Source organism: Argiope bruennichi, chromosome 2 (assembly GCF_947563725.1).
Source record: "Argiope bruennichi chromosome 2, qqArgBrue1.1, whole genome shotgun sequence".
In the NCBI taxonomy this organism is placed as follows: Eukaryota; Metazoa; Arthropoda; class Arachnida; order Araneae; family Araneidae; genus Argiope; species Argiope bruennichi.
In genome coordinates, this window is record NC_079152.1 from 131866836 (window position 1) to 131891234 (window position 24399).

The window sequence follows — 24399 nt, forward strand, 5'->3', positions numbered from 1 at the left end:
TCTGACTGAATGCTAAATAAATTAACTCAACTACATTTCAAATATTTACCAAAAATAAAATATTTTCAGAACAAACGGGAGCATTGGAACACCAAATATATAAAATTTGTCCAATCAAAATCATGCATCTCGACAACATTCAAATTTTATTTAGAGTTATTTGCATAAAATTCATTATTAAAAACAAAAAAAGATAAACCAGCCGCCGTAGCGCGAATTAAGTGATTACCTAACCTGCGTGAAACTGCACATGCTCCTAAGCATCTGTCTGCGCGGTATTCTACGATGACTGGTGGTGTCAAATTCATTCTTCTATAAAATTTGCAACCAATTCCAATATTAATTTGATCCGGGTATGAGGCGATTTGTAAATAGAAAACGTTTCGCAGATGGTGGCGCAGCGAAGGTAATATAATTTTTTCGCCTCCTACCGTCATCAATAGTTTAGTAAATATAGATAACAACCAGGCATGGCATTATTTATTTATCACTTCATGATATTTCATTAAAAAATAATATAACACATTGCATTGTTCCAATGGTGTCTCATAAAACTGATATAAGTGGCATCAGTACTTTCCTAGTTTCCCGATCGCTATGCCATTGGCGGTTGAATAAAACAGTTTCTAAAAATCAAACCCATTTGAGCAATTATAATACATTTAGGAGTTGTGATTTCTTTGATTTTCTTTTCCCAACACCTTATGACGTTTACGATGTCATTTCCTTCAAAACAAGTTCAACACAGCCTTATTTTGCCACTTAAGCCTTTCATATGATACTTCAGACGTAACTATTACCCAACATTAATGACTCTTGCGTCTTAATTGCCTGTCACCATTCAAAACATGTCCCACAGTAAAGAAGGGACACATGTTTTTAAGGGAAAAGACGGTTGAAAATTAAAACAAAAATCAAAAATAGCGAATCCACCTCAAGGCTCGGATTTTCTATCATCTGGAGGAAAGGCAGCTCCGCAATTCCTCCCGTGGAGGAAACTTTCTGACTGCAATTGAGATTTCCCGGCAACAATGGACAATGAAGCAATAATTGAGGAAGGCACTCGAAATTGATTACCAATCACTTATTTCCAATTTTCTGTCTGATTGCCGAGTTGTCGTTGTGCATTTTGCATGGAAAGGGGCTCACAATGCAGTCGACAGCAATTAGCGCACTATGCGTCGACGTGGAAGACATTGTCTGTGAAAACAACATGTGAGGAGGTGTCGGGGGAAACAATATGGAGATGCTACCTGATGGCAGATAACGGGTTAGATTTATTGCAGAGAGGATTTCGCCAAGATGTGTGTCAGATGTATATCTGGCATATCTTCCTGTTGTTCTGAATATGCGGGAGTGTCTCATTTCAACAGCGAGATCAGGAGATCTGTGATCTGTTTTTGTCTTGGTGAGATATTTACAGGATCAAAGCAAGAAGTAAGGTTTTGGTCAGCAGGAAAATTCGAGAGCTTGTTATTGTTTGGTGCTGAGCCCACATGCACTTTAATACGATAGAAGTAGAAAGTACATGGATTCATTTATGAAACTTGATGCATCTAAAAGAAGATCTAAAATAATTGAAATAGCTAAAGCTTTTAAGAAAATTTTCGATTCTTTTATTAAAATAATCTTTTTAAATTATAAATGATAAAATTCTTGACAACTTACGAAATTTCTACTTTAAAATATCTATACACAAATCTCTTTGAACAGAGAGTTACTATAAATTCAAAATCTATTATAAAATTATAAAAAAATATTGAAATTAAATCCGTAATTAATTTAAAATGAATTAATAGATGATATCAATGGCTCAAACAATGCAATTACTTTCTTCATCAGAACAATTAATATACATATGTATCAAAGTGATCGGCGGAATGAAAAGCTTACAAAAAATAATTTTTTCTAAAGGAAAAAAAAAATATGTAATTTATAATTTAATGATACTTTTTACATAATTAAAAATTATCATTGTCTAAAACATTACGATAACAGACTAAAAATAGCATGAATTAAAAGAACGGAAACGTGTTTTTCAACTGAAAAAAAATCTTATCAAAAGTCTCGAAAGAGCATTTTTGCTTTGCCACATTTTCCTGAGAATAGAATTTTTGAAAAGTAAAATGGACTAAAAAAAATTCTTCCAATTATTAAATCTGTATAGTTTGAATAAATAAAAAAAGTTTATGAAAGTTTAGTTTTCGAAGTTTTACTAATTAATTTTCTTAAACTTTGACAACTGCTTAGTGAAGTTTAACGTTGGCAATGAAAAATGCCCATTTTTTTATTCATTGAATTTTGAAAATTCTTTAAATAATTTGAAAAAAGATATGGAAATGCTTCGTATCGATGTATAAATAAGTTTAAGTTTTATTATCATTCATTTTAATAGCAAAAACATTTTTTTTTATACACAAAATTTTTATTAGAAAAATGACAATGCCTAAAGAAAACCATTGTTGCTAGATAATTAATGACGTTATCAAAAGTAAGTATCAAAAGTTCTGTAAAGTATATTGAATAGATTTTCATATTAAAAATCGAATTGTAAAAACAACTCCAATAAAATGTTAAATAAAATCCTATTAAAATGTGTGTTTTTTTTTCATATCATTTGAAGTAACCTTATCTTCCAATTCTTACAATAGTTATTAATTTATACCATGTAAGTCAAAGTCCTGTAAAAACTAAACACTTTTCCCCAAAAATTACTGTTTGAAAATAAAATTTGTCACATTCTTTTCGTTTTTTTTTAAAGGAAAAAAAAGTAAATATCACCAAACAACCAAAATGTTGACCTTGAGATAAATCTACGATGAAATTCCTCACGTATTCAATTGAAGCATGACGCAGTCACACGCGTTTGGAAACAGGATTATACTATGCCAAAATGTTGAAGATCTTACGAGAACAAAGTACTTAACAAATGTTCATCGGTCCATGCTATTTCAATAAAACAAAGCATCTAAGTTTTCATTTAATCAGGCAAAAAAAAGTAGTTCTGACGTTTCTATATCACGCACGAACATTGAATTCAAAATTGGAATGACTTGTAGAATTATTAAAAATCTACAAACTACTTGGCATGAATATTAAAATGAAATTAAAATATCAAGGCCGGTATTAAAATTTTAAGGATAAAGCGGTGCAAGCATTAAGAGAGCATTTCAGAAATCGTGTTTTAGGTAAGAATGGAAGCTTAAAAATAGATACAATATACTCAAAATAAAGACAATAAATGAATTGATATTCGGTCAAAAGTTTAAGTGTTTTCAATGATGAAAAAAAAAAGTGATTTCACAAACTATTTTTTTAAAATCTTGTCTCCAAGAACAGTTGAACTTTCAACTTTGTACATACCATGAAATAAGTCTAGTTTCTTCAACACAAACACTATAAACCTTGCAAAATGGTAACATATTCCCATAGCGAAGTCTACAAAATCCAACATGGTGATGTATTACAATTAAAGATACACAGGGAAAAACATAGGAACTACTACCCGAGGGAGAATGTACTTTCAGTTACGCATATAAACAATCTGCTGAATAATTTTTATACATGAGGATAATCTCTGGCTTTGAAGGTCATAAAGACAACGTCATTTAGAAGTATCTTTCCAATCGCTGGGTTATTGCGAAACTTAATTCTGGTTATTATCAGAAAAGGAAAAATTACAACACAAAAGAAAACTTGAGTGAAACAATTCGAGACTCTTTTTGCTTAGAATAGTTTCATGCATAAAAAAAGTCTCAAGATTTGTAATCAAATGCTAATATTTTTAAATAGAGGAAATAATTGCTGAAGTTAAATATTACTTTAAATAAAAATGAGTTGTAGGATTTTTACAATTGTTTAGAACGATGAATACAATTCTAGGTAATGGCGCGATTTATGATCACGTGATACGAGTCAAATGCACCGGTGGATTTTCATTATTGACTCCACTGCTCATCTGGTTACAGTTAAAGTAGTTGAATCAACAAAGTATGCAATGACATACAATTAAACATTGTAAGACATACATTTATAGATTAATATCCTCCACGTGATTTCATTTTTAGTAAAACTAAATCTATAAGATGGCACTGAAAGATTAATTTCTGCCTTAAGTTCACAAAGGAAAAAGAAAATAAAATAAAAAAATTCTGAATACATAAAGCCTCAACTTCCTTTCCAGTTTAAGCATATTAAATGAAATATTAATTTACTAGGTTAATCCGTATTAACAAGGTTGGAAAGTGGGGTTTGTTTTAACGCATTAATGTATTTAATCTTTCTTGAGAGTTTTCTGTTCTTTTTTCTTGCGAATCTAAATAAAAAAATCATTATACATATTCTTAATTTGAAGATGACCCGATTTTAAATCTCAAAATGATAATAATGAGTAGCTTCGGTCCATTTACAATGAAAGTTTAAATCGTATAAAGCACGAAAAAAAGAGCATCAAATTTTTTCATAAAAAACTGCATATTAAAAATATGGCATAAATATTTCCAAAATGAAACAAATTTAAGTAAACGAAAAATCTAATCAAATATTCTCTAGTTATTGAAATGAAAAGAAATTTGAAGCTCATATCCAGATTAAAATCTATGGAAAAATATATGAAGTTTCCATAAAAAGAAAAATTGTTGTCTTGCAATTCAATTTTTCAATGCAAAGAAAGCAGTTACAGAAAACGTTTTTTAATTTACACAACAACTCTATTTATTTATTCCTTATAACAATTTCCCAGAATTTAGCACGCTTAAAATTAAATTTACGTTTGATTATATTTGTAGCAAATAAAAAAACCCAGCCTTTTCAAATCTGTGATTTCAACATTTAAGAGTGTTTCTGCATTACTTTTGTTGACTATATCAATTGCAAAACGTTTTGGTATGCAAATCAGGCGGCAGGTATGCTAACGTTTCATTGTTGTACCATTGCGCTTTTTTTTCAGTTATTTGAATTTATTTTTCAATTCAAATAATAATATAATAAAATACTTAAATATCTTATAAATTATTCGTTGAATTTATAAGTATATTTATAACAGAAGACGTGATATAGATATGGGAAATAAATTTTTTTTTCTCTTATCTTGTTATTCAATAAAATTATTTAATATTTTTTTTAAGAATACACATAATTTTTAAAACTTTCTCAAGTTTTTTTAATGTATAAAAATTATAAATATATAACTATATTGAGTTAGAGAAGAATATTAACACCAACAATAAACAAAGATTCAATAATTATTGTATCTGATATAAATTAAATCCTTTATCACAAATTTTTAAGATGAAGGTTTAATTGTTTTTAAGAGTGCAAAATTTTATAATGAGAATCTAAAGAAAAAGCATACATTTTTATCGAAATTCTGTTATGCTTTCAAATCAGCAGACATAAAAATTTTTACTCAGTAGAAATATTTAATTTAAAATTCAATAAAAATCATAAAAGAATTATCATTTATTTTTACTTAAGAAACTCACCAAATGGAATAATTTATTGGAGTGCATAAAATATTTTTTAATTCATCATAGAAACTGCAAACATTAATATTAATTAGTAATTATTATAGAAACTAATTTGTTACAAAATCAATCGATCTTACCTTCGATCAGTCTCAACCGTCTTAATACATAGAGAAGTGAGGCTAGGAAATGGCCTACCATAGCCAAAGCGAAACGTTTAAATTCCATTTTTGAAAGAATATCACAAAATTTGTACACTCCAAAATCCTTTAAATGCAATCAAAGAGAAGATCTTGAAAGGAAAAAAAAAATATTTTCCAAAAAGTCAGTGGTCGTGCCGCCACCACCAACTCTCCGGGAAGACCACTTGTTGAGTTCGCCGTTCAATCCGCAATCAACAGCAACAGACTATTCGGGTTGCCTCCATCCATCGCAGCCGCAAGGTCAATGAAGCACGGCACGGCAGAGCGAAGGGGAAAACACAAACACCAGGAAAAAACGAATCAGAACACAAAAAAAGTACAACTTCATTCTCATGAAGCCAAAAGTCGCTCTGAGCTGGATCATCAGAATGAAGTTTTCGCATGCTGCGCTGAGAAGCAACCACTACTACTGTAAATGAACCAGAGCTGTTCTAAAATGGTCATTGTAGCGTGATGGCTTTGTCACCAATTCTGGATGGAACTCTAAAAAATCGTTTGGTTTTGATCGGTATTTGAAACAAGGTTGCTGTGTTCATTTTTTTTTTCTTTTTCCATGTTCTTGTTTTATGTCTCCATTTTTATTCTATTAAGTAATAAGTAACAGACTTAAAAGCCGATTACGCTTTGAAAATCTGCAGGAGATCATTTTTTTTCTTTATCAAGGAACCGGGACGCAAAGAAATAATAATTATTTTATAGAAACATGTCATAAATATAATTATCTTTATACGGAACAGACGAGCTTTGAGTAGATTTTAAGAACATTTTTTTTTTTTTTTTTTTTGAAGATTCCACATAGGTTGCTTGACATTGAATTCTAGATAGATTATCTTGATCTGATTTCATCCATAAAAAGAAAGATTGAAAAAATGCCTTTTTTTAAATCAAAATCTGAGGATTTAAATCATTTACCTTTACTCAAAATTAAGCAGCTCTGACGAATTTCATATTTTTTAAAATTAAATTTAAATTATTTTTAGAAAGGATGTTATAATTCATCTTTTTTTTCCCTTGACTGTGTCGATAATTATCGTTTGTACGTTATTACGTTAAATGTTAAACGTTAAAAAATAAATAAACAATAAAATATCCTGAAAATTTTCGAAATGACGAAGTTCACAACGCCTAATATCAATTAGATAAAATTTCAATTCCTCTATGAGCTGTTATTTTTTTAATTTCATGAATATAAATAAATCTGATGTTTTTATTCGATCTTTTTTTACTTCCTGATATATTATAATTCTGAAATCTTGTACAGTTCTGGACCCCCCCCCCCCAACAAATTACAATATTTAAAGTTTTCAGAATTTAATCAACGATTAATAGATTCATTTTAATTACACTTTTTTATTATATGTAAAATAAACCATCTGATAATGGATCTAAGAAAAAGAAATTATTACTTTTAATTTTAAATATTATATAAATCCTATATATTTAATAAGTTATTATTGGATAGAATTTTTTAAAACCAAATTTTGAATAGTAAATTGAATTTATGTTAGAAAATATGATCTGCTTAAAATTTAATTTAAAATAGTAATTTAAACACTAGCGACATTATGACAGCATGGATACACAGTTTCCTGACACTTTTTATTTCTATTTTTGCAAACTAACCTATATAATTGCGATTAAGTTAAATTAATTTACATGAAACGTGAGGTATGCAACTTTTTGCGTGACAGTTTTCAGCAGCACGCAAAATGCTATGATAAAATATGTTATTTCTGTTTTAAGATATGCTATATGTCTAAAAAAAAAAATGAAAAAGAATTCTTGAAGGAGTGAATGAAAATCAACGTTCTTTTTTTCGGAGGGGGAAGAATACAGTTGAATATGTGAGAGGTTCGGACGACTTTGCTGGAAATGTGGTTAATAATAAATCATGCACTAAAGATTACAAATGATTAAACAGTTTTAAAAATTAAAATGAGTTTTTATTAATGTGCTGTTTAAAAGCAAAAAATATTAATTTAATCATCAAAAACTTGAATATCATAATAAAATTATAAAAATGCCCAGCGTTGTGAATTATACTATAAGGATATTCAACCATAATGAGAAAGAAAATTCTAAAATATGAAAATCGTGAATGAAACTCTAATTTACATACAATATTTTAATTAACGCCTCACTCTTTTACGATATAATTTTGCCTCCCAGATTTTCGAAAAGCCAAATTATTTTGTACTTCTTAGCACTGTTATAAACTTAAGCCTTATTTATATAATATTACTTCATATATTCCTTTTATAGATATATTTTTAAAATAAGCAAAAACTAACTCTCCTTGTTTTCTGTGAAAAATATTGGTATAAGAAAGAAATAATTATTGAAAACTAAAACATTTAAATATATTTTAACATAATCAAATTGAAAGTGAATATCTTTGTCCTTTCTTTAAATTTCTTTCATAATATTTCTTTTTCTTAACAATTTATTACATGAATCTTGTTCTAAAAATTGTTTTCTTAATGGTAAATGGTAAAAATGAATTTTATCAACAGGAATCAAACTTGATTAAACAACTAAAAATAAGATTTGATATAAGTTAAAAATATTTATAGCAATTTAAAAATATTTAATAAAGGCAACACTGGCATTTAAAGCATAGAGGATCTCTATTCAAGCGTGACAAAAAGAAATCAACTTCCTTGAATTAATTATATCGTATGACGGAAAAAAAACAACAACTAAACTTCTTAATTAATGCTTCTTTAATAGATTTTTAGTACTTCTCTTTTTCTTTACAAAATAATAACAAAAAATAATTTAGTAGAAAACAGATAAATTGAAAACTACAATTTATTGTTTTCGTTTGCCTGGCTTTTAGTGCATGAAGTTTGTTAACCAATTTGAAAAGAATTAAAATAAAATAAATACATATATAATTTAATCTTCTTCTTTTTATAGGTTAAAATAGTTTTTCAAAGAAAAAATCTTTCTTTCAAATTAAAATTATTATGGTTAAGAATATTCTTTATTTTATTTATTATTCTTTATTTATTTTATTCTTTATTTTTAAATACTATTATATTCCAATTCAAGACTGAATACGAATTTAATTTTAGAATTTTTATAAATTTTAATTTGATTTAAATAGGAATTTCGCTTCAAAAAATAAATTTAAAACACCCGCAGATGATAATGTTCAATAGAAAGCCCCAGATGTTCTAAAAGATGTTTGTTGTTCAATAGCTGTCTTTTAAAACTATCTTATATTTTAAAAGTAAAACATTGAAATTTATCAGAGTTTCGATAACTAGCATAAAAAATACTCAGCAAAAATCAAAAAATTAATTCAAAACTCTATTTGTAACAAAATCTGTTATTATTCGCTATTACAGAAATGCCATTATGATTGGTGATGACACCGAAGTAATTTTGCTTTTAAGAATCAACAGATGACATCATTCGAAAGAAGGCAAAAAAACCTAGATACAAACGAATAATAAATGAATAAACTTAATTAATGTAACAATTAATTTATTCGTATAAAATTAATTAATTTATCAATTATTACTTTTGGAATTTATTATAATTACTTTTTTAAATATTTGATTTGATTATTAACAAATAATAATTTGGATTTGAGAGAGTTAAAAATAAAAAAAAAATAGAATGGCAACATCATCCAGTTTATAATATTTATGAAAGAAGTGTTAATTTTCAATAAAAATGATATTGTCCAGGACTTTGTTTTCAAAATTATATTAATTTTCCAAGTTCTGTATTTGACTGAAAATCTTAAACCAAAATTTAATTAAAAAACTAAATAAAGAACAATAATTATAATGTTTTTTATATAATTTTAATATTTTTTTAAGTAATCGTTTTATTTTTTCAAAGAAAGTGTGAAAAATAAAGTTTTAAAGTAAATGAATGTTTTTGTGTGCACATTCTTTAGTTTCTTCTCTTTCCCACATATGTTCCTTTGTTTCCTAATATTTTATTATATAACCTATAAAATTAATTCCCTCCTATTTAGTTACCAGGAATGTTTTCATAACACTGTAAATGGTTAAAAATGATTGATATTCACAAAAATATTTCTTTACAGTTATGCTAAATTTCTTTCTATTCTACTTTGTTTATATGTTCTGATGATATTGATATATTTTTCTATGAATTAATTTTCAACAACAAAAACTAGATTTAATAGATTTTAAAGTAACTTATTTATTTTAAATTAACTTTAAATATATTAAATCTGGATATATAAATATTTAACATAAACAAAATAATTTTTATTGTCGATTAGTGTTATTCTGTCATCTCAATCAATCGACACCTTTACTTTTAATGTATGAAACAGATAATTTCGATAGTTGTTCTATTGAAATAAAACATTTACTTTGGATGTATTTTATTCGTGAAAAAAGTTATAAAGTTAGATCGATGCTTACATTTGATATTAAATTGAATATGAGAAAAAAAATATCTTTTTTTAACTCGTGAATCTCAGTTTCGTAGCACTAAAAAAACATACACTTCCGAAGTGAACTAAATATCGTCATAAAATATGCGATCATAAATTCGATCATTAAAACTAGGAAAAGTACGTAAAATATGATTAAAATATTTATAAAAAAATATTTGCATTAGTAAAGAAATATATTGATGTAAAATTAATGTCAATATAAAGCTTATTTCTTAATTTATTTATTGAATTGAATTTATTTCATTTATTATTTTGTGAAAAATTAAAGTTGCGTAAGAAAAGCTTTTGTGAAATAATGTGTCCCGAAGTAATAAACAATAAATTTTAGAATTTTAATTTTTATTAAATTTTTTAAATAAAAATTTCTATTTAGTGAGCACTTATTATACAAAGAGGAATTACTTGGTATATTGGCAAACTCTAAATCAAATGGCCTATCGTTTAAAACGTTTTGAACATTTTTTTTCCATTGTGCTAGTAGCAATTTATAGAAAGCATATCAGTCTGCAGTCATAATCACGATAAAATAATTTCTAACTCATGTATTTTTCTCAAAATATTGGATCTATATTCTCATTAATAGCAAAAGAATTTAACGCTTCACATATCTCCAAAATAATAAAAATAAATCACGTTGCATTAGTTTCGTTAACCATAGAGACTGCAATTTTCATAATCCGATTGCTATGAGAAGGGAAAATGGAACTACCGAGAGTTATTGGATCGTAAGAAACGCATTTCTTGGTGGGAACATCAACCACTTGAGAGAAACTCTCTGAGTGTGAGAATTTTTGTGTGTTCTCTTTGAAACCCCTAAAGGCAAAATATTTTAATGATATTTATAAAATGTGAAAATACTATCTGAAGTTCTCTTTTTAGATTTAAAGTAACGCCGTATTGTAAATAAGTTAAGTTTAACAATCAATAGATTTTCTTATATTAGCAAAATCGACAAGGAAATACATTACAATTGTTATTAGTAATTATTTTTTGTTGATAAATAAATATTCGATAAGAATTTACACAATCATTTGCTATTGAAATTGAGCATGAAAAACTCGTTGATTATTGCATCCTAAATTATTATTAACATACACCAAGTATTGAAAAGGAATTTGAGTGGATTTAAAAAAAGTTAAAACATAAAATAATAAATTTTGTATTTTGGAAGACCAAATTCACATCTTGATCTATAGACAGTTGAATTATCACGAGAAAGTTTAGTGTTTTGATATAATATTAAAGGTCGACATATGTTTAATATTATCGTTGAAACTTTCAAAAATTCAGTCTGAAATATCAGGAAATTTCATAATACTAGCTTCCTTTGGCTACCAGTTTATTAGCCCAAATTACTGACTTTTTAGAAAGTTAAATATTTTATGGGACGCATTTAAAAATCTTTCACATTGTTATTTCATACGATTGAAAAACTTGAATTCAATTGAATCAAATATTTCAATCTAAAAAGTGTATATCTATTACGAATGAAAAGCGGAAGTAAAATTCCTACTGCAGAGTTAATGATGGAAAAAAAAACATGATTGAATGTTTTGAGGATGAGTTCGAATTCCATCATAGAATTTAAAAGCATGGTTAAATATAGTACATCAAATTGAATTTAAAATATCATTAAAATTAAGGGGAAAATTCTTACCTAATTGAATTTGATATAATTATAAAGACAATTTTGAGTCTTAATGCACTTATTTTTCTTAACATAATTGTTTTGGAAGATATCAACATCTATTTTTTTAGGCAATCTAATACTATTCTCTATTTGACAATGGTTAAGTCTATTTTTGCGCTCGATTAAACTTTCTGTTTGAATCTTATTTCTTGATTTGTTTTATGTCTTTTTTGATAACACCGCGAACCGTCTCCAGAGAACTTTTAATAAATTTTGCAGCTCCATTCATTAGTTACACGGAGCGTTGAATTCATTGCAGCGATAAAAACGTTCAGTGAAGCAGTCTGAAATTCGTATTATGTTTTGTTTACATTTGATTGTTGCCATTCCATAAGAAATTATTAGTGATTTCTGATCCACATACGTTAGCGTTTCATGCAAGTATATATTACGTTTATAATCCGTAAGAATCTTAAGGTGAATCTTTTGACAATGAACAATCATTCAGCAATTTATCCAACAATTTGTCTCTATTGCATATTAAGCGGTCCGCATTGGTCTGGTGGTAAGGTCTCGGTTTTGGAACCGGAGGTGTTTCGGGTTCGAGACCCGATTCCATCGAAGAACCATCGTGTAAGTGGGTCTAGCACACGTTAAAACAGTCGGGGCCAAACATCCTCCTCCTGGTGTGGTTTGGAAGTTTGTAGAGGGCGTGCCAGATCAGGTGTTGTCTTCGTCATCTGACCGCGGATCAAAATTATGAGGTTCGTCCCAAAATAGCTCTAGTGTTGCTTTAAAACGGGACGTTAATATAGTTAAACCAAACCACACTATTGCATGTTAAATCTGTCGTAGCTAAACTTCCATCCATTGGTGAGACATGGAATTTTGATGAGTAGAGGGGTGGCTCAGGTGTCGTCTCCATCATCTCACCGCTGTTCAAAATAACGATGTCCGACCTAAAGCAGACCTCGTGTTACATATTGTAAATGTATATATATTCTCCTTTTCTACTTACCGCCATCTTTATCACCTTTGCCTTACTTCTTTGAGATTTTTTCTTTAATTAAATATTCTCATTAAGTATATAGTCACATATTTTCCACTTGTTTGATTAGATAATAATTTGATAGATGTTTTCTGTGAGAAAGTTATGACAGGAAGTCAAGTTGAATTTCATTCTTACGATTAAGGTTAGTTCAGGGGCCGCGGTGGCCTGGTGGTAGAGCTTCAGGTTTGGAACCCGATTCCATTGAAGAACCATCGTGTAAGCTGGTCTGGCGCATGTTAAATCCGTCGGGGCCAAACGTCCAGCCACTGGCGTGGTGTGGAAGTTTAGAGAGGGGAGTGCCAGCTCAGGTGCCGAACTCGTTATCTAACCGCGGTTCAAAATTACGAGATCCGTCCCATAATAGCTGTAGCGTTGCTTTAAAATGGGTCACTAAAGTAATTAAAACTAAGAAAACTAATCCCCCCCCCCGTCATTCTGTTGTAAAGTTGAATCATAGTTGGAAAAGTAATTTTGATCATTAATATTTCTTGTTTGTGGTTTGAGATGCACAACAGTAGCAACGGGAATTCTCATCGAGATGTAATACCTGAAAATCGCACCTTCTTTGCTAGGTAACATATCGAAAAAGTTGATGCATATTTAATACATATCAAAACTATATCAAACCTCGTCATTTAAAGGTGGTTCTTTACGAAAAATGCTTATAAAATATAGTTTATTTAAAACTAATAATAAAGTTTTTTTAAAGAACTAACTGAAAGGCATTTAAATTTTTATTCATTCTTTCTAGACTCTTAGCTTCAAAATAGCAAATTACAAAAAAAAAAAAAAAAAAAAAAAAAAACTAACATATTACTTATAGAATTACTCTATTTATGTTTTTGCTTACTTTGAAAATAAATAAATACACATAATTTTTTTGAATTAATATTTGTAGTAGATATAGCATTTTAACTAATCATTACATTGTATTTGTATGCCAAACATCCTTGGCAAAAGTACTGAGCCCCAAAGCCAAAGAAGATCCAAAAGCAGTAGACCTGAACTATGTGGTAATGATCAAAAATTGATACAAGTAAGTTAATCGCATGGATGAAGATTATTACAAAAATTCCCTATTATCTTCCCTTTACAATAGTTTTAGGAAACCTTGACATATGTAAGCAGGTAAAATCTTTTTGTATGATTAAATATGGACAGGAAAAGATTACAAGGAAATAGTCCGAAGTTCCATTGAAATCTTTTGAGATTTTCCTCCAAATCAGGTGAAAAAAATAAAGAAAAGAAGAGAGAGATCCGAGGGAAAAGACAGAAAAATAAATTAAATAATGAAACAAGGCTCTTTTTTATTTTTCTTTACAGCTACTGTTTCTTTTCTCTGCGAGTTAGGCAATAAAAAAGGATTACAGTTTTTAATAATATAAAATTGGTTTTTCTTTGATATTATTTTTTCAATAAAATTTACCCTAACAATTAACTTGTAAATGATTTTCCTTATTTTAAATAAAAAGCATGTGCTGATTTTCCAATTTATTTTACTGTTATTGAGTAAGTAGAATATATATTTTATTAACACACTGCGTATGGCGCTCAACGTGCTCCAAAGGTATAACACCTTTTTGAATGCCTTAGAAGCCTGCTTGGCAAGCAATAGTATGCATATATGCATATTTTTGATTTGCATTTGCAGCAATATTTTGTTTTAAGACATTAAGGACCGCTAACAAATTTTCGCGTGTTTCGTGTCCCATCTATTAGGAACTGCTCACCAGTTTTCTCGTGCTTCACGTCCCATCTGTTACGGAACGCTCACGAATTTTCTCGTGTTGCGTGTCCCGTCTGTTATTGCTTCATAAATAACAAAGTTATGATGATTTTAGAATTTACAAGTTTACCCCAAAACGTGCTGTCCCAGGCGTATGTCTTATAGGTTTCTTTGCGGTCTTGAATTTGTTAAACATTTGCCTCTGGTTGGTTATGCATCGATTTAGCCTAAAAACAAAAACGAGATATCTCGTGACCCGACCACAACGTTCGGTCTGCTGAAAACGAGAAATCTCGTGACCTGTACGCGATGTGTTAACATTTAAACAATAATGATATATTTGTAAAACCTAATATTTTTTATTATAGATATGAAACCATAAATTGACTTTGAAATTCAAATTTGTTTAATGTGCAGTAAACGAAAATAAGGATATTTAATTTTTATATATTATTCCATACGTAAAGGAGCATTTTTATTTTAATTTTGTTTAGTCATGTGCTCAGTATCAACAAATAATTTATTTATTTTTCAAACTTTATGGGAATAAGTATATCCATTGAAGATTTATAATTAAGCAAATTTTAGTTGTTCTCGTGCACTAAAACTTGTTAATAAAATAAATTCAGTTTTATTTGATGTCTTGGTACGTATTGTGTCCTTTCTTCAGTGTTTCTACGATATCTAAATTTTAATTCATTTTTATTATTAAAAAGTAGAACAAAATATGAACTATGGATTCATTATTGTTCCTATTACAAAAACATATGATGAATTTTATTTTATCTATTAGTTTTACTCAGAAAAATATTGAAAAAATTAATTTATATTTCAATTTATTTTTATTTGTAGCAAGTAAGTGATAGCAGAAATATAATTTTAAAATATTAAAAAAAAGAATGCTTACTTTAATTTGAGTAAGTCGATATGTAATAGTACCATAAAGTTTTTTATACCTTAAATAATTCAAATAAAAAATGTAACGAAACTTATAAAATCAAATTTATGAACATCCAGAAAATTCAAAATTATGCACATATACACACAACACCGCTTCATGCCCCTGCAACTATAACCCTCTGGTTATTTAAACAGTGTAATGAGCATGAAGTGGGATAGACACGGAAAGACGCTCCTGTTCTATTCATCCCTGTGACTATTGTTCGCCGTCTGACATTGATTGAAATTTGGTTAAGGGATTTTAATATTGGATAAAAGAAAATCGAAAGCAATGAGCTGTTTGAAATAAAAAATCGGAAGTAGCTTTGGCTTGTAAAGCAAACCATCAGAGATAAATTGAAAACTTGTGCTAATTTATAAACAGACTTACACTTTGTTTGTGATTACAAAATTCAGAAAAATAATAATAAAAATATTAAGAAAAAATTTGAAATGAGGAGCATACAAATCATTTCTACTTTTTACATATTCAGGTTGTTCTTTAAATCATTATAAAGAAATAACTTTTTTATTGCAAACTTAAAAATACTAATATGACTGAAAATATTATTTAAAAAAAACAACAAAATTAGAATAAATTTGGGAGAATTCTTATTTTTCTTTAATAAAGTAACAAATTATTAAGTTGAAAAATATTATTTGATATATGCAATTCACAACTGAAAATTTTCCAACGGAAAGAAAATAATAGAAAAAATTTATTATTGAGAAAAAAAAAGTTGAATATTTTTTTAAATCATAATTTTATTTCTTAGTATTTCTGAAATCAAACATTGAGATGCTAAATTCAGGGAAAATAAAGGAATGAACTTAATTTAATGCAGTACACATTTTCAAAACAATTTTATTTCTTCTTTTTGATTCAGTGATTCTTATTTTTTCTCAAATAAAATCTTTTTGATTTCTGCTTATTAAAGAATAAACATACTTCTTTCGTTTAAAAACATAAGGCTGAATTCAAACTCTGTTAGTTTCAGATTTAAGAACATGGAATTCTTTTATCTTCAAAATAAACGTGACTTAAATATTCTTTCTTATCAACGGTTCAGAAAATGCATGTCAGAAGCAATTGAATTGTATACAGTCTTCAGCCCAGAAGGAAGCAATTACTATCGTTTTATTTTTATACCCACATTGAAGTTTGTCTGAACGTGAATATAATCATTTTCAGTAAAATATTCCAACTGAGAAGATTCCAAAATTAAATTGGCGCGGTCCATTTCGAATGTATCAACTGAAGATGAATTAATTTCCCCAATTTTACATCAACATACAATAAAAAAATTTGAAACAAAAGTCATTAATTTGGTTTGTTATGACAAAGCGATTTTCGTGCAACGTTTTTAACCAAAAACGTTTCTATTTATTTATTTATTCAACGCTTTTTATATTTATTTAAAATAATACATGGCCAAAAACTTAACCTTTCTACAATCGTGCTGTTTTTTTTTTATTTTCGCTACATAATTCGGTTTGCTATGACAACGCTATTTTCGTGCAACGTTTTTAACCAACAACTTTAAAAAAATTTTTTTTTATTTAAAGCTTTTATATACTATATTTTTATATTTATTTTAAAAAATACATGGTTAAAAACGTAACGTGTCTACAAGTATGCTATTTTTTTATTTTCGCTACATAATTTGGTTTGTTATGACAGTAAAATATAAAAAAACAATATAAAGAAATAACTTTATAACTTTCGCGTTATTACATACTTAATAACGCGATTTTCGTACAACTTTTTCTTTTTTTAATTCAAAGTTTTTTATATTTATTTTTAAAAATACATGTTCAAAAACATAACGTTTTATTACAGTGAAGTTTTGCATATAAACTTTAATCTTACAAATATTCGACTGAATATTTTAGGAAAGATTTTAAGAAAGCAATAATATTAAACTTAATACTGCTTAGAGTTTCTATTTTAAAAGGCAGTTGAAGTCTTAAAAGTTTGTTCTCAAGTGCATCGTGAATTCCTAGTATATGTTTATTAATCCGCACATTTCTAGATGAAGAAAATTAGTCGAAAACTGGTTAAATTATCGGAAGAAAAGTGACGCCCGGAAAATTAATCTCTTAACGACCGAAAGTTGCCGAAGAGAGGTGATTGAATCCTTCGAAATGATGGATAAGCTTTTAAAAGCGATGGAATTTTCATGCTTCGCCAGATTCTCAAATCCTAGCAACAGCTTTTTTTTCATTGGGAACGGTATCCGGAGAACTTTTTTGAAAGAAATAATGAGTTAAAGCGAGGTGAACTTGAAAAAGAAAGGGGCCATATAGGAAGTTAAAAGAAGAAAGGGTAGGTCAAGTAAATCAACAAAAAATTGGATTTATGCGGAAACAAAAAGTTTTATTTCTAAAAATAATTCTTTTAAAGAATAATATAAATTATGAGCCGTAATAATTTTCAGCAAATAAATGTTTTTGATATTTTTACAAGACAGAATGATAATGATCATACAAACAAACTCAATGTCTGAAAATGTATGCAACATTTTTCTTCTAATTCGATTCTCAACATACATACTCAAAAAAATCGCAAGGACAGTGCCTTTCTGGATACCTTTGAAACTTAATGAAGAAATTTGAGACAAATTCTTGTTTCTTTTGATGGATTTAGCCCAAAATTTGGTATATTTTTATTATTTTGGAATTTTTTTTTTGTCTTTTTATAAATTGCGTTGTTAAATTATCATGCATATATAAACTCGAACACATGCATAATTGCAGAAATGCTTCTGTTCAAATGAAACAGAAATATTCTGTTTTTGAACGTATTGCTTCATCTTAGAGAATTTTCTAAATCGTCTTGAAAAGCGAGAAATCATGAATTATTTAAAAGTCGCTTTCTATCATTTTCCTTTGGAAATGTCGGTTAAATTACTGGAATCACAACCATAATTCTCAATATCAAACCTATAAAAAATTCTTTTCTCGTTTTATAAAGCCCCCCCCCCTTGAAAAAAACATGTCAAATTCATCAAAATTTCGAAAATATATTAAGCATTTTGATCATTACAATATTTTTTCCATGAATCTAAAATGTGTGACAAGTGTTGATGCAAATATGATACTGTTATATACTTTTTTTTAAACATAAATGATAGAAGTGTAAATGCATGTGTATAAATATCCGTGTGTACAACCAATTCTATTCCAAGGTGTTTTGGAATAGAAAAGGTTGGAATATGGTTATATATTTTTTTTGTACATCAGCGTATTAAAATTGTTAGCAAACTCATCTAAATGATTCGAATTTATTTTATTTTACTATCAACTTTTGAGTCGATTTTGGTATTAAATTTGCGAGAGCGATATTGTATATACATAGAAAAGAAGACAAAATTCTAAGCTCAGTTCTTAAAACACATATAAAATATACACTAATGATGTAAATAAAGTGCGCATGAATTCATTAAAAAATATCAATTATTTGCCTTGAAACTTCTCTTAAAACAATACCTAGTCATATCTGTTTAAATCAATGTATTGTGTGTTAAATTTAATAATAATTACCTTGAATTACGAGAAATCACGCATTACTGGGATGTTACTTTCAGAAACTTCCTAGTGAGAAGGTTAATTAAAATCAAAGCAATAAAGCGTTGTTTTCAATGTTAAATTTGTAAGGAATGCTTTTATTATAAAAATTAGCTCAAAAATAACAATCATTCAAATTTTGTATTGAAAAATTGAATAGCTATCTATCTGGCTTCGTTGATTTCAAAATTACATTAAGATACACTTTGATAAAATACACAGTTTATAGTTGAATTACATGTATAATTTTCTATCATTTTATTTAAAAGTCATTAATTCGAATGATAATGCAAGTTATCGGTCTCGTGACTAATGCTTCTTTTAAAGGAAGTTAATAACCAACGGTGAAATGAGTTTTTATCCTTATTCCTTGAAATGTTTTCTTTCTTGGTTTATAACTACTTTTATCCCTTTTTTGCGAATGTTGTGTTTATTTATGAGTGTCTTCTTCTCTATTTATATGCATATTATTTCTTTATCATGTTTTTAACTTTATTAAAATTCTTTAGAAGATAATAATATTTTGATTATTAATTGGAAATGGATAAAAAATCATAATGTAGGATATTACCAATCCATGAAAAAGACATTAAATTAATGGCAGTGGGCATGCCGATTTCTTATGTTTCTTTTTTTCTTTAGATTTCAGACTAACAAATGACATTTAAGTACGATAAATAATATTTTGCTGAGGTTCTTTAATATTAAATAACCAACACAGTTAAGAATATGATCCTAAATGATTATGTTAAAGTTCCTTAACATTTATTTAATGATTAATTAATGGAAGTTAATCATTAAATAAATGTTAATTTATTTTTCAGCTTCGAAGACGCGATCATCTTTTTCGAATAGATGAGAGCTTCAAAAATATTTGCTAACAAGGGCTGAGACAAGGGGTGAAAATGATTGAAAAATTCCTTATTTAAAATAATGAATTGTGCTATCATTAATCTCAGTGAACATGCGTTTTATGTTTTTAACTTAAAAGTCATAACTGGCGTTGAAGAAGTCAATAAAGTAGCCGTAATATATATTTAACTTCCACCTGAAAGGTTTTGGATAAAATGATAGAATAATCTTTTAAAATGAAAGTAAAAATGTTGTTATTTTTAAAAATCTCAATAAAATATTCCGCAAGCACAAAAATTTCATATTTGTAAACACAATTAATTAAACAATTAATGTTTTTTCTACTCATTAATTGGGAAAAAATATTTCCCAATCCTATCATCGATTATGCCTTTAAACAGGGAATAACAGAAGATACTATCATTTTAAATTAATTTTTTCCGAGTAATTTCTGTTCTATTAAGAAATATTAAATGTTGAAATGATTAAAATAAATTTTCCCAATATTCCCATTTGAGGCACGAATTTATACATGTTCATTTAGAAAAATAATGATATTCTAATTTTAAATGATTAAAATTTTCAACAACTGATTATACATATTCATCTACAAACACTGTTGATAATCATCTTTCTCAAAACTGCACCAAGCATAAAACGACCTTTAATCCAATAATTGATTTGCGAAGAATTCATATGTTGATGATTATTAATTTCAAATCATGAGAATGTTTTAAAACATTGGAACTTCCTGTTTACAACTTTATCATAAATGTAAGTCAAATATTGCAAACATGTATTTAATTTAACTATCCCATTCTTCTCAGATAATTTTAATTTTACCATAACACCAAAAGAGAAAATAACAACTTCCATTGTTAGTGCTAGATGGAGCCACCATCATTTTATTGTTTCACCTTATCTAGTAAACTAAAGCGTAACTCTTTATCTTGTTAAAGACAAAACTGTCCTACTTCTTTTTCATCTTATCCGTTAGTTATTGTAAGTACAGACACATTTTCTCGAATTTTATTCTAATAACTCACAGAATAAGAACACATAAAATGCACATAGCATAGATGAAGTGCATCTGGAAAAAAAAAAAAAGAAGAAGAAAAATTGTCGAAGTTATAATAACCATATACTTATTTAATCCTATCATCTCTGTTGCAAATTCACTAGCTATTCATTGGAGTCTAGTCGCCGAAGGTCGCATTGAAGTGCATTGTTAGCACGAATCGATTTGTTCCGTGCACAATCATTCATTAAATATTATTATTTATTCACTTATTATATAGATAATAAAAAGGAAGCTCCCATCTTATCTCGATTCTTTCTAATTGCTCTCATTGTCTGAGGGTAGGGAGTTAATGAGAAAGGTAATGCCAATCGAATGTAATCCCTTTATTTCAGATAGGGTAGGACCCTGTTTTCTCAGCACTCGTACAGAATCTAATCTATGTCCTGAACATAGCTCGATACAGAATCATTTTGAAGCAACCCATCTGGAACAGTGTCTTGATAAACAATGTCGTCAGGAGATGGGACCTGATTTGCATAGAAACAAAAATAAAGGAGGACTGATGAGGTTGACTGCAACACGTGTGACAGATAATCGTTCTGACAGTGGTATCTTTAAATCTTTACACCATGCTAAACATTCGTGTTATTAAGTTATCGCTTCGTTAGACTCATAGCAAACAGTGATGAGAAAATATGCGCAAACTGTAAGATAATTATAAAAAAAATTCAAGCTTTTGCAGCACTGAACAAGCAAGCAGGAACGTTCTTCTTCCGATCTTTTTATATATTTATAAAATGCCACACAATTTATGTTTAACTTCGTCGTAGAATGAAGAGAATTGAGTTTGAAATTCTTCTTACTGAACAATCGGGTAAAAGAATTAATATTTAACATCAAAAGTTCATATCAAATTTTATTTACATAATTCAGGTGGATGTAGGTAATTTGAGGCCTTAGGCAGTACACTAATGACCTTCTCCCTTTAATAAATGGTCAATTTAGTATCATGTTTAAATATATCTTAAACATGTTAATGATTTATTTTATTGTTATTATTTTTTATTCCATTAACTTTGTACGTACGCATTTGTTTTTATTTATTTATAATGATCCCATACTGGCCGACACCCATGTTTGTACACAAGAGTTTTGATGCAGATATTCAGTTTTTAAAATATTCTAATAACTGAGGGAATGTCATAAAATTTATAGGAACCTGTTCCAATCATATCATATAATATTATTCTAAAATTTCATCATTCATAAAATTTTAATTTGTTAACTAATTTTTTTTATTTGGCAACTAGGAAAATGAAGTTTTCTTTATCGACCTCTTTTCGGCCCCTTCTCATCCTATCGGTTCTAGGGTCTAGTTGTTGGAAAGTTATCCTAGATATCTTATTCTAGTTCTCTGATATATTTTATTGTATCTTTTGGCTGTTGTATTTACATATACAGACAGATTAATGATTAGAAGCTACCTCTATTTAATGACTTTATGTCAAAGTTATAGATCTAGAATCGGGGTATAAAGATAATATAATTCGCCTTTCACTCATACTAGATTTGGTAAAAAATTACCTTTGAGGTATTTTTTCCAATGGTATTCAAAATTTATTTAGATAGAAGAAACGTTGAATACATAACAAATGCGCATATTTATTTACATGTCTCAAATACCTTATGCAGACTATCTTTTATTTCAAAGACAAAAATCAAGATATCTCATCAGGTGTACTTCTCAAATATTACGTCCGAAAGTTTATAATAAAAAGTTTCAACAATTATCATCTTTATAATTCTCTGTTATCTATAATGTTCTGAAATTACAATTATCTTTCGTAATTTATTTTTTAAATGGTCGTTTTTGATGCAATATTCCGCTTTATAAATAAAAACTTCATGAATTACTTTTTAAAAAGTAGATTGAATACGTCATAAATGTTAGCTTCTCAATCGAAATATTGAGTTAACTTGAAAGAGTTGGCGCATTTTATCACCATATTAAACTAAACAACATGTATTTATAATAATTAAAGATTTTTTTTATATCAATCTTGTATAGATTTAAAAAATTTTTTTATCTGTAAATATTTTTTTTACGAATTGGTTTTCAAATATAATTTCTTTATTGCTTCAATAAAATTGTTTTCAAAGATTTTTTCCTTGAATCTTGGAGACATTGAATCTTCTGTGGTTTCCTGATCGCGCATGGCGTCAGTACGATGCAAAGAATTTGATAACTGCCCACTAAATTGGGGGACACCAGGTCATATACTAGGTTCGATATCAGTTAGAGTAGGTGGAGATCTAGGAAGGAGCACCATGACTCTTTTTCCGCTTTAGATTTAAAACTGCATAAAATTAGTATAAATGGCGTTCAGAAATTTTACCATTTGAAATTCATTGAGGAAGGTATCCGTCTTTTATATAATAAATCAACAGAAGAATAAAATTTGAGTTATATACCCTTCAATAATAAATATTTGAAATACTACCAATTTTTTTCTTTCCTTCAATTTACTTTGAATAATTTAATATGTGTTTTAAAATTTATTTACTATCTACATTATTGACTTGAAGAAGGAAAGCTTTGAGTGTTTATTAAGTATTATTTGAGTATTATTAATTTAATCAAGCAACTTTTTTTCATTAATTTATTTTCATGGGAACAATTTAATGTTTTTGTCAAAATAATTTCAGTTTAAAACTAATGTTTTGAATAATTAATTTTAGATAATTATTTTATTCAAAAAATTTAATGTTTGCAACTACTGTTTAAAAATTAAAAATTATTGTTTGCACTTAATTTTTGTTCATCTATTGCTTTCATTTATAGGTATTTACACAATTTTTGTTGATAAAAAAAAATGAATGCAAAGTTTATTAAGGATGTTTTTAGCTTATCCGTTATATTTATTCCTATTAAGAGAGAAACATTTTTGACCAGTAAATAAATCCTTCCTCAAAAGAATTAAATCATCTTACTTCTCATCCAGTTTCGATCCAGTTTTCTTTTCTATATATTCTTCCTTATTATTTTATTTAATAGAGAGTTTGTAAAATAAAAAATAAGTAAACATTGTTAAAATTAAATTTTGGAGTGAATTAATTTGCTTTCAGACTAAAATTTTAAAAAATACTGTAACTAAATCAATATTAAAATTTCTTTTCTCTTAAAATGTGAAATAAGTTTAAAAGTCATTCATTTTTCTCACATATTTATGTAGAAAAAAGGCTTTAATATTTAATATTTTGCTCTAATATTCAGAATAGAGATTAAGAAATAACTATATTCTAGACAAGTTACCTTTTAAAACCTACAACGTTAAAATGTTTCTATTAATTAGTTTTTATTACTAAAATATCCCTATTTTCACTATTGAAACAAATTTTTTTTAGAAGAGATTGCAAATTCTTTAATTATTTTAGTAAGCAATGGTTTCAGGATAAATTACATATTTAGTATAACAACTCCCATCTTTTGGGAATGGT

The 24399-nt window shown here is 27.7% G+C and overlaps 1 protein-coding gene across 6 annotated transcripts in view; it reads right to left on the reverse strand.

The window, feature by feature from the left end:
• Nucleotides 1-24399, reverse strand: part of LOC129956472 (uncharacterized protein DDB_G0284459-like) — a 212518-nt gene that overhangs the window by 29099 nt on the left and 159020 nt on the right. Inside the window, exon 1 of one of the 6 annotated variants that reach the window (XM_056068393.1) lies at nt 5606-5989. The exons of 4 other annotated variants lie outside the window; for them this stretch is intronic. In XM_056068393.1, coding sequence (XP_055924368.1) covers nt 5606-5693 — 88 coding nt within the window. In that variant the 5' untranslated portion in view covers nt 5694-5989. Of the gene's footprint in view, nt 1-3363; nt 3518-5605; nt 5990-24399 lie in introns of those variants that run through there. One more of the 6 variants, XM_056068384.1, reaches the window with a different exon arrangement.